Source organism: Scyliorhinus torazame, chromosome 8, assembly GCF_047496885.1.
Source record: "Scyliorhinus torazame isolate Kashiwa2021f chromosome 8, sScyTor2.1, whole genome shotgun sequence".
NCBI classification, from domain to species: domain Eukaryota; kingdom Metazoa; phylum Chordata; class Chondrichthyes; order Carcharhiniformes; family Scyliorhinidae; genus Scyliorhinus; species Scyliorhinus torazame.
This window is the reverse complement of record NC_092714.1, coordinates 205,692,236-205,704,649: the sequence shown is the minus strand read 5'-3', so window position 1 is coordinate 205,704,649 and position 12,414 is coordinate 205,692,236. Positions and strand designations below refer to the sequence as shown.

Genomic DNA, 12,414 nt, shown 5'->3' with positions numbered 1-12,414 from the left:
ATATTCTCCCGGTGTTTGCGTGTGTCTTATCCCCACAACTCAAAGATGTGCAGGGTAGGTGAATTGGCCACGCTAAATTGCGCCTTAATTGGAAAAAAATAATTGGGTACTCTAAATGTATTTATTTTAAAAAGGACAGCACAAATCATTTGTTAAATTAGAGGTATGTTTTTGAATATTGGTTCTTGACCGATTAAATGTGATTCATTTAAAAATGATACGTGTTAACTTTCTATCCTGGTTTTATCCAGATAGGAAAATGCACCTCAATATAGAAGTTTAGCCCAAACGTAGTCCATCATGGACCCAGGAGCCAGACGCATCATTGGGCTTGTACTGCCTGTGCATATTGTGGGTCTCGACAGTGCTGCATATTGAGATCTGTATGTCCTTGTAATTTTACCATTAACTATAATATTTATTATCCAGGTTGAACAAGAAAACGTAACCAGTACATCGGATGCAAAATCTGAAAAAGGAATGTCCCCACCACAAAAACAAATGTCAAAACAGGAAATTAAAAGCCTTGAATCTGCACAGAAAGTAGAGTCTGAAGAGGAGGAAGTTAAACCAGCCAAAAAGGGCTTCCTGAATTTCTTCAAACAGATGGTAAATAAACAGATGCAATTTATGAACATATTTCCTCCAGTACTGAGATATTGGTCTGAATTTTAAACTGTTAAAGAGACATATTAGGTCAGTCTGAAAAACCTGTTCCCTGACGTAAGCTGACTTTCAAAGCACCCATTTCTAGTTTTAACTGGGGAACGAAAGTGGGCAAGCAGTCAACCGAATTTGAGGAAGTGGGCTGCAACTTTAAATATGATAATGAGGCCGTGAGCTTCAATCTTATTCAGATGATCAACTTTAACTCAATCCTGTGGGCAGGATTTTCCAAATGGCTGCGAAGCTGGCAGCATCATGGAGGCGAAGTCTGGATGGAGTCAAGAGATAGATGCCTTCACACTTACCTCCTGGATCCAGCCCAATCCGGCACTCTCTCAAAACATCTTTACCCCAAGGTCTCGATGCCATCATGTGACCTTTAGCTTCAAACCAGCCCACAGTACCCCAGGTCGCCAATTACCACCCCAGCCCCCACCCTCCCACCAAGCAAGAGGCTCTAATTGTGTGTCGTATAAAAGTCTGGCACATAACCCGTTAATGTGGGACTGAGTACAGTAATGCCCACACAGTGATGTAAGAGAAGACATGATCTGCACCTAAGAGTGAGTATAGTGTTGGACAGCACCATGTGTAGAAGCAAACATGGAGACAGATCCTAGCATGGACCTTTACTGCACCTACATATAGCTTCTAGTAGCTAATAAATACTTACTGTTGAACTTTCTTAGCGGGATTCTCCGACCCCCCGCCCGGTCAGAAAATCCCCGGGGGGTGTGGCACGGATACCGCCCCGCCGCCCCAATACCGGCTGCTGTGTTCTCCGGCGCTGGTTTTCGGGCGGGGTTCACGCCACAGCGGTCGGGGGCTGTTGGCAACGGCCCCCCCCCCCCCAGCAATTCCCCAGGCCCTAATGGGCCGAGCAGCCGCCTGTTTTTGGCCAGTCCCGCCGGTGTGGATTAGACATGGTTCCCACACGGCGGGACCTGGCAGGTAAGTCGGCTGGGGCGGTCCTTGGGGGGGGGCACGGGGGGATCCGACCTGGGGGGGGGGCCCTACAGTGTCCTGCCCCGCGATCGGGGCCCACCGATCTGTGGCGGGCCTGTGCCGTGGGGGCACTCCTTCATGTTGGGCTCCGCCATGGCCGGCGTGGAGAAGAGAGCCCCCGTGCCATGCGGCAGAACACGGCGGCGGTTCCGCGCATGCGCGGGAACACGCCGATACATTTTGGCATATGCACAGACTCGCGCAGTCCCTTCGGCGCCTGCTAGCGTGGCGCCATCCCCTCCCGCATCCACCTAGCCTCCGGAAGTGCGGAGAATTCCGCACTTTCGGGCGCTGCTGACACCGGAGTGGTTCGCGCCGGTTTTCCTGCTGGCGTGGGGCCTTAGTCACCGGAAAGGAGAACCCCGCCCCCTAAGTCTACAAATACCTTAATAAAACCGACCAAACTACCCAACACTGTACAACAGAATCAGTCCCTCCATGGCTATGGAATCCTGCCCCATTCGACCCCCACTCACAGCCGTCCTTCCCCCACTCCCTCAATTCTCCCTGATCTGCCAACCCTTCCCCTCTCCCCTCTCTGATATGGATTTACCTGCTGCTGCTTTCACCCACCCAACGTGAGGTCCAGCCATCAATCAGCTGACCTCTGGGCAGAGAGTGAATCACTGACAGGCTGTGGAGTTAAAACTGACAGAGAAGGAAATGTCAAAGAGAGATTTGTTTCTTTACCCTTCTCCTTTAGTGAGTCAAAAATTAATAGTTAGAGCATCCAGTCCTAATTCACCCAAGGAATGGTAAAATTTCACCAGTTCTCCATGACAAGGTTACAAAACCTTTTGGTAGGTTCCATTTGCTGATCATTGTGGACGAAAACTTGCGAAACATAGGGGGCGGGATTCTCCGAGCCCACGTCGGGTCGGAGAATCGCCAGGGATGTGGGAAATTCCCGCCTCGCCGCTCCGATGCCAGGACGCGATTCTTCGGCGACCGGACCGGTCGCTGAAATAGGCACCCGTGGCGATTCTCCGCGGGCGAGGGGCCGAACTCCGCTGAGTCCCGCCGGAGTGGTTACAACCTGGTACCCCCCGGCGGGAGCTCGGACCTGCGGCTGTGGTGGACGTCCTGGTGGGGGGGGGGGGGGGGGGGGGATCTGACTCCGGGCGGAGCCTCCATGACGTCCAGGCTCGTGATCGGGGGCTTCTGATCGGCAGGCACCCATGATATGGAAGGGGCCTACCTCCTTCCGCGCGAGCCCGCTGTAAGTCTCCACCATATTACGTGGAGACGGCAACCACGCGCATGCGCCGGCATGGAGACGGCCGTCGCACGCATGTGCAGGCCCCGCCAGCCGTGCAGGGCCGCCTTTCACCGCCGGAGCAGCGCGCAGCATTCTGTCACCATGCTGGCCCCCTGAAGACTGCTGAATTGCTGGGCCAGGAGACCGTTGACACCAGCGTACACAACTCCTGTGTTTACGCCGGCGCCAACACTTGGCCGGGATTTCGGAGAATCGATACTTTTTCCTTCATAATAGACATTTGCATTTTATTTGGTAGGGAAGTATGCCATCTTAGTTTTCAAAATGCCTCGATTGAGATCCTGGGCTCGATTTAACAGAAACATTTCCGAGTTCATTTTGAGCGTGATTGGCTGGGTGTTTCTCAACGGCTGCATTAGCACAATCACGGGCCATATTTAACGGCACTTAGTGCCGAAAATCGGCACCCACAAGCTTCTTGCCATTACTGGCTGTCTCGCCGTCTGATTCGCTGGGCTCATGCCGCAGCTTTTCACTGTTAACAAGAGGGGGCTGCTTTTAAACGCTCCCTCACCACTCACTCCCGCTCAACACGTAAGTATGGCAGCACGCAGACCTGCTCCTCACTTTGGTGATTCTGACCAGGCCCCTCGATACCGTCGATGTGAGATAGGGCCTCCTGTTCCCCCGAGGGGGTCAGAGGACCAGCAGCAGGGTCAGCACTGCCGCTTGGGAGGCAGTGGTAGCTGTCAATTTGGGCAGCATGACCAGGAGGACTGGCATCCAATGTCGCCAGAAGACCAACAACCTCCACCAAGCTGCAAGGGTAAGTTACCACCTCTCTCCCGGCATCAGTTTCCCCTGCCACCTCTCAAATTCCCAGACCCCTCCCTCCCCCCCCCCCCAAACAAATCATTGGCCGACACCTCGTACCCTCCCCACAGCCAATCCTCGCGCTTGTTCCTCAGAACCACCTGGCACCCACCAGCACAACCCCTTCATGTCCAGGAGCGGTGCTCACACATGCCACCTGCGACCCATCAAGTGTGTGGTTAACAAAGGATGACGAAGGGAGCATAAAAGCAAAAGAAAAAGCATACAAAATGGCGAGGATTAGTGAGAAGCCAGAGGATTGGGACACCTCTAAAAGCGAGCAGAAGACAACTGAAAAATCAATAAGGGGAGAGAAGGTGAAATATGAGTGCAAGCGAGCTAGTAATATAAAGGAAGATAGGAAGAGTTTTTTTCAATATATAAAAGGTAAGAGAGAGGTAAAAATAGACATTGGACCACTGGAAAACGTGGCTGGAGAAGTAATAATAGGAAACAAAGAAATGGCAGATGAATTGAATAGTTACTTTGCATCAGCCTTCACGGTGGAAGACACCAGTGGGATGCCAGAGCTCCAGGAGAATTAGAGGGCAGAGGTGAGCGCAGCACGGTAGCACAGTGGCTAGCACTGTGCCTTCACAGCGCCAGGGCCCCAGTTTCGATTCCCCGCTGGGTTACTATACGGAGTCTGCGCGTTCTTCCCATGTCTGCGTGGGTTTCCGCCGGGTGCTCCGGTTTCGTCCCACAGTCCAAATATATGCAGGTTAGGTGGTTTGGCCATGCTAAATTGCCCTTAGTGTCCAGAAAGGTGAGGTGGGTATATTGGGTTATGGGGATAGGGTGGAAGTGAGGGCTTAAGTGGGTCGGTGCAGCCTCGATGGGCCGAATGACCTCCTTCTGCACTGTATGTTCTATGTTCTAAGGAAAAGGTTCTGGGGAAACTGAAAGGTCTGAAGGTAGATAAGTCACCTGGTCTGGATGGACTACACCCCAGGGTCTAAAAGAGATAGCTGAGGAGATTGTGGAGGCATTGGTGGTGATCTTTCAGGAATCACTGGACGCAGGAAGGGTCCAAGAGGACTGAAAAGGGGCTAATGTAACACCATTGTTTAAGAAGGGAGGGAGGCAGAAGATGGAAATTATAGGCCGGTTAACCTGACTTCGGTCGTTGGTAAGATTTTAGAATCCATTATTTAAGATGAGATCGCGGAGTACTTGGAAGTGCATGATAAAATAGGACTGAGTCAACACGGCTTTGTCAAAGGGAGGTCATGTCTGACAAATCTGTTAGAGTTTTTTGAGGAGGTAACAAGGAAGTTAGACGAAGGAGAACCAGTGGACATGATTTATTTAGATTTCCAGAAGGCCTTTGACAAGGTGCCACATAGGAGATTGTTAAATAAGTTAAGTGCCCATGGTGTTAAGCGTAAGATCCTGGCATGGATAGAGGATGGGCTGACTGGCAGAAGGCAGAGAGTGGGGATAAAGGGGTCTTTTTCAGGATGGCAGCCGGTGACAAGTGGTGTGCCTGAGGGGTCTGTGCTAGGACCACAACTTTTCACAATTTACATTAATGATTTGGAAAAAGGAACTGAAGGCACTGTTGCTATGTTTGCAAATGATAAAAGATCTGTAGAGGGTCAGGTGGTATAGAGGAAGCAATGGGGCTGTAGAAGGATTTGGTCAGGCTAGGAGAGTGGGCAATGAAGTGGCAGATGAAATACAATATGGAAAAGTGTGAGGTTATGCACTTTGGAAGGAGGAATTTAGGCATAGACTATTTTCTAAATGGGGAAATGCCTAGGAAATCAGAAGCACAAAGGGACTTGGGAGTCCTTGTTCACGATTCTCTTAAGGTTAACGTGCAGGTTCAGTCAGCAGTTAGGAAGGCAAATGCAATGATAGCATTCATGTCAAGTGGGCTAGAGTACAAGATCAGGGCTGTACTTCTGAGTCTGTATAAGGCTCTGCTCAGACCCCATTTGGAGCATTGTGCGCAGTTTTGGGCCCCGTATCTAGGGAAGGCTATGTTGGCCTTGGAAAGAGTCCAGAGGAGGTTCACAAGAATGATCCCTGGAATGAAGAACTTGTCGTATGAGGAACGGTTGAGGACTCTGGGTCTGTACTCGTTGGGGTTTAGAACGATGAGGGGGGATCTTATTGAAACTTACAGGATACTGCGTGGCTGGGTAATTCCTGGGAGGTTGCTGCATTCGACTTCAGCCTCATCAATGAGATTGAAATGAATGCAAATAAGGGATAATGATATTCTCTCCATTTTTGTGCGAGATTCAGAACTCGTCATTCGGTGGGGGCCGGGTGAATTGCAAACTGGCTCACGGCCGGCGCAGAACTCAATTTTGACCTTTTCTGCCATTTATCCGACGTGCCCACATCCGAGCCGGGCGCAACGCGGTGGTTAAATCGCCCCCCTGTCTCATTTCCGACAACCTTAAACTGCATGCAGAATGAGCAGGTAGTTTCCAAAACCCATAGGGATGTGGGCATTCATTGTAAGACAAAATTAAACATGTTACATCCAACATCATTTTCCAATATTAATTACAACGGAAAGTTTGGACTGAGGTGCAGTAGAAATGCAGTAAAAATGCCAAAGGAAGTTGCCAGATTGGCCATAATGGAAACACCAGTATCATTCTGATTAGGCAACGACAGTCCTCAGAAATCACAGGGAATTGTTTTGCTTTTCCAGTTTGACTATCATCATGATTAATAGTTAAGATTTGCATTCACTATTCTGGGTGTTCAATGTGATAAGTAAACATTCCTTGAAAGTTTGACATTGTTTCAAATATGTTGCAAAGTGAGTCCCATCTTCCAGAGTGATTAGCCACAAAATTCTGTAAAACATGAAAACAGGTTTGAGGATTGGGATGTAGGCTTAACTTTGTCTGTTGCTGCCGATGTAGACAGCTTACAAAACAATTTAAATGATTCTAATATGCAGCTACTACCAAACATTCTATTGTATGGCTGCACATCTGAACAGCGGGTGCAAAATCATAAGAAGCTAGCACCACATAAAGCCAACCTGTAAATGTACATTCTGCTCAGAACAGGTGCTGGAACTGGTTACAAAAGCAGAACATTGAATGATGACACATGGCAGAAAGTAAGTGCCAAGATATTCCGATGCTGCACTGGACGCTAAGTCAAGGAGGTGCAAAGGAGGCGAGGGATTCATCTCTCTGCAGGGAACTAGGAGGTCCTCCAAACAAACTCTCAGAACAGGAGCAGATAAATGTGACGTGAAATGCCAAGGGTCCAGCCGCATGGACCTGAATATACTGCCACAAGACGTTTAATAACTTCACACACAAGGCTAATATCAGTATATGCCAAATTGTGCAGCTGCCCCATTAGCCTAACAATACTGCCCAATGGACCACCTCCCCGTTACTTATGTACCAACAATCGCAATCAATAATGACATATCTACTATTTGTGGCTTCACTTCAGCTTAGCTCTGTTGCAAGCCACACACCAACATCTCAAAGCTTGCACACACAACCAGCTATTTAACCATGACAAGCACATTACGCAAACACATTTGATCACACTCACTAACACAGTTGCCTTTCCCTTTCAGGTCAAGGTGGCGCCTAGTCAGAGGACAAACATGGCTACATGTCCTCATCCCATTGAACAGATGGTGTTCGCCATCATTGGAACAGCCATGACTAGGTCCATGGCCAGTTGTGAGGTTAAAACCATGAAAGACTAATCCTCTTTCTCACATCCCACATGCCCGTCACCCAGCAATCTCTTTTGACTCCCAAACTTCAGGTGGGGTTAGCATGCACCTGGTGCTTTCTCTCCCTCCGCTCACCACAGTCCCAGCCTTGCGCCTTACTCCTTTCAAGTACCCAAGAGCTGCAACCCGGCCTGGCATTGATGGAAGAACAGGAAGACAGTAATGAGACACTGTTACTCACTCTTAACACATGCAGGCACCACCTCAGAAATGGGCATTGCACATACTTTTGAAAATAGTTTAGGGGCAGGATCTGCATGCGGTGTGAGACGGGGCATGATTAGGCTACAGCCAGGGCAGGGCACAAGGGTAGTACTGGTGCCAGCTTGCTGGAGGCTGTGTAGAGGACTCAGATGAGGACTTTGATGGGGTGGCATAGAAAAGAATGTTAGTGGGCATGTACAATGAAATGCTTGGCGCAGGCTTGCCAAAAAGCTTGTGGTTAATAAAGAGAAGTGTAGAGGAGTTCAGCGCAAACTTTGGTAAGGGTTTAGAAAACATCTCCTTCAACTTGTAAGTGGTGACTAACCTCACAAGAACACTTGCGGACCCATCCATAATCCAGCATCTGTTGGCCAATGTCTCAACTTCTATTGCATCACAAGCAGAAGGCGCAAATGCCAGAGAGCTACAGTGGAAGTTCAGGTTGAAACCATGCAAGTGGAGCCTGCTGCCACGAAGCCTCAGATTGCTCCCATCATAACTGCAGATGCAAGGCTTGAAGGGTCACAGAACAGTCCAACAATCTGTCGTTCAACATAGCTAGGGTTGCTGAGGTGCTGGCCTAGCCTAGAGGCAGTGGAGCACAAAACAGCTGTCCTTTCTTACCATCACAACATTCTTCTTCTATCACTGCGCTTGTGCCCTTGGAGTTACCCGTCAACAATTCATACAGTCCAGACTGCTGCTGCCCATGGCAATTTGGTGCAGTCGACAGTCGGCCCTTCAGGCCATCTGCAGCCTCCTTCACTGAAAGATAGCAGCTTTCAAATGCAATTCTGCAGCCACTGCACAGGAGCAATAGGCCAGGCAAAGACACGGGGAGGACATAAGAACTAGGAGCAGGAGTAGGTAATTCAGCTCCTCGAGCCTGCTCAGCCATTCAATGCGATCATGGCTGATCTCACCTCAATCTCATCTCCACCTTCCTGCCCTCGCCCCATAACTCTTCACCCTGTTACTAATTAAAATCCTATCTACTTTGTTTAGTGTTCCGTCGGCCACTGCACGCTGGGGTAGAGAATTCCACAGAATTCTATTTTAAATCTGTCACCCCTTAGCCTTTCATTCTCGAATGTCCAACAGGGGGAAACATCCATTCTATGTCTACCCTATCTATCCTCTTTAGCATCTTATACACCTCATAAGACAAGTCCTTCATTCCTGCAATCAACCGACACTTAAGGGAATTGACAAGGGTGATTAGTTGATTTTGTATGCAATATGGCAATGTTAGGTTTCTAAATTTGATTTGGGATACTTGTTTTGAGACGGATTTCAATGTGGGCAAGAAAATGCTGTGTGTTATAACCCACATGAGACCTACGGGGTTGGAGCAAACAGTCTCCTCATGGGCCTCGACGAATATGAGCTCCTCCACTAGGGGCCGGGGAGTCCAAGGCCATTCATGGTTAAGAGCAGTATAAAGTCAGCCAGGTATGGAACTGACAGAGCAGACCCGACTGGGATCCGATGTATATTGTAAGTATATTTTGCAATAAACCAAGTTTTTTTTTTACTAATTCAGTCCGGACTCATTTGTGGCCTACTAAACTGTGATAAATCAGTGACAGAGAGAAGGGAAGTTGTGGGACTGTTCTTTAATGGGGAATTGTAATTGGCATTCACTAGTATCACATTTGGATGAGTTGATCATGAACAGCTCAGCCAGAAAGGAGCTGCATAGGTTGCCTCCTTACTTCCTCTTCCTCCTCCTCTCACTCATCCTCCTTTTCCGTCTTCACCTCTTCCTTCTCCTGCTGCTCTTCAGCTTGTCACCTCGAGATTGTGCAGCATGCAGCAGGCAACGTTGGTGGCCATTGAGGGATCGGAATAACTTTAGGTTGCAATAACACTCTGAATTGACATGCAGTTCCACAATTGATGCTCCGATAAGATTAATGGTGCCTCACAGCCTGCGAGACTTTACATAGTTTAGCAGGAGTCACTTTAATGTTTTGAGGTAACATAGACAATTTTTAAATTTCTTTGGTGATGTACCTACATCCCCACTGTTAAACTTGTGATTTTTCCGACTGATTCAAATCTCCTTTTCCTGATTGGTTGACATGGATATCAGGGCTGGAATTCTCTGGCCGTTGCGATTCACTTTTCCCGCAGGCAGCGCACTCCTGCCCGGGGGTTTCCGAGTGGTATGGGATGGTTTCAATAGGAAGTGCCATTTACCATTAACAAGCGGAGTATAGAATCCCACTGCCAGTGAACGGTGAACCGCCGGGAAACACACCCAGAGAATCTTGCCCCACATCAGCACATAGTGCAGAATCGCACAGTGCTCTCCCTTTCTGCTTTTTACCGTGAAATCACATTCTTTTGACCATTCAGGATTGAACAATGTCTTTCTCTAAAGCACTTGCCGAATGTTGTGGCAAGTGTCAGGATTGTGGCTGTGATGAAGAGAATGCTAGGATTATTTTGCATGGTCACTAACCGACCTGGAAATTATTTTGAATGACGAATGCCAGTATTACCCAATGGCTGGACAGTAGTCATATAATGTTGAGGACAGCATTGTTAGGACGCAGTACAGGTCCGATAGTACCTTTCTTCAAGGGGCTCACTCACTAACCTGGAAATGATCACAACCAACATTTAACCAGTGAGGCTGGTAGGGAGACCGACCAGAACCGCCTAGCCTCTAATTGGTGGATTTTGATATCATTCATGTCTGAATAATACCAGATTGATTGCCAATTGCCTGTGACTGAAACAACCTTCTGTCAGATTGGGCCATGACCTTGCAAACAGTACGACCTTCAAAATACCAGACATTAGAGTCTCCACTACAAGGCCAGAAATGCTGAAATCTGGACTTTCCAATACAAAGCCAGCTCTTGAAGTGCGCTTGCTGCAAAATGGCACCTATAACAGCAAAAAACCAGCTGCTATGCATCTGAATTTTGCAGTCACTTTCTTTAATGTGGTTGCCAGATTGCATTAGCAGTGCAAACTGGGCTCCTTTTGAAACAGAGCAACAGCACTCATTTGGAGGCACATACTCACTGACAATGCTGACAAAGAAATGGGATGTTAATAATAGAAGCATAGAATTTTACAGTATATAAGGACTCAATTCAACCCATTGTGCCGGCTCTTTGCGAGAGCAATCTGAAACTAATCCCACTGCCCTGCTCTCTCCCCCTAGCCATATATCTTTCATGCATTCAAATACTCATTCTTTCTTTCCAGAAGAGATGCAGTAGTCTCTGCATCAACTATTCTGTATTTCAATCACTAGGTTTTTTTGTTCTTTCCCTGGTTCAGCATCTTTTTGTTCTTTCCCTGGTTCAGCATCTTTGCATTGGTTTTATACTCAGAGTCCTTGTTTTCCTTCCTAAAGTGCATTACCTCACACTTCTTCACGTTACACTGTACTTGCCATCTGTCTATCTAATCTGCCCACCTGTTTGTTTTCTCCTGGAGTTATTTGCAGTTCTCCTCAACGTTTGCTAAAGTTCCTACTGTTGTGTCAGCGGTAAATTTAAAATGTGTCCTTCCTAGTCCAAATCATTTATATTGACCAAAATCAAAAGTGCACTCAGCTCTGAACCCTGAAATTGACCACTCCTATTTATAATTGAAACTTTTACACGCTGAAAACATTTAATGCTTCACAATGCTTCTGCTTGTATTCAGGAAGGTTTCGTGGAATTGCAAAGACCATCTAAAGAACAAATTGCTGAAAAATGTATTTTTGAAAATTTATGCAGGATTTATGAATAATGGTCTTTGCATCAGCCATATACTTTTTTAAATTATTTATTTAGTTCTGCCAGTCTTCAGAGAACATTCTGCTTTTTACAAGCACTGATTGTTAGAAACAGCATGTATTGACTGAAAATGTGATGGTTGTAAGCAGTAATCCGTTACAGATATCCACTGTTATTTCATTAGAAACACTCGTGAGTCGTGACCTTAGTAGAATGTAGTTAGCGTTGTTCAGGACCACATCAAATAACATGTGGCACAAATTAACTCATGTTCCAATATAGACCAGAAGTGTGTATCATTGACGCAGACACGCTTGTTATTAATCCAGGATGTAGCAGGCACAATTCTAATAAGGCAACGCAAAGGACATAATTTTACACTAAGCCAATAATGAACTTTATATCACAAAAATTGCAATGGGATTCGGAAACATTAAAAGTAGATTAAGCTGAGTTGGAACCTTGCCTCTGGCATTCTCCCAAAGCCTTTACGAAAAAAACCTATGAAAAATATGTTGTCAGGGCAGCACGGTGGCACAGTAGTTAGCACTGCTGCCTTATGGCGCCAAGGACCCAGGTTCGAGCCCGAGTCACTGTCCGTGTGGAGTTTGCACATTCTTCCCGTGTCTGCATAGGTCTCACCGCTACAACCCAAAGATGTACAGGCTAAGTGGATTGGCCATGCTAAAATTGCCCCTTAGTTGGAAAAAATATAATTGGGTACTCTAAATTTATTTTAAAAAGATACATTGTCAGCCACAGCACCACATCATGATCCTCACTGGAAGGCACAAGTGTAGGCATCACAGGTGAGTTAGACAGGAGCAGATTTGCTATGTTGCCCTCCAGATTGGAATAAATGAACACCATTCATCATTAAGACTGACAAATGGCACAGAAGCACTTGGGATATACTAGTAAGTAACCCCTAACCACACTCCAGCAGGGAGATAAATCAAGAAAAAGGT

At 47.2% G+C, this 12,414-nt stretch overlaps 1 protein-coding gene across 2 annotated transcripts in view; it reads left to right on the top strand.

Moving 5' to 3' along the window:
- bcas1 (brain enriched myelin associated protein 1) overlaps positions 1-12,414 on the top strand; it is a 75,750-nt gene that overhangs the window by 31,832 nt on the left and 31,504 nt on the right. For both annotated transcript variants that reach the window (XM_072514702.1, XM_072514701.1), the window contains exon 5: positions 430-609. In XM_072514702.1, coding sequence (XP_072370803.1) covers positions 430-609 — 180 coding nt within the window. The remainder of the gene's footprint in view (positions 1-429; positions 610-12,414) is intronic.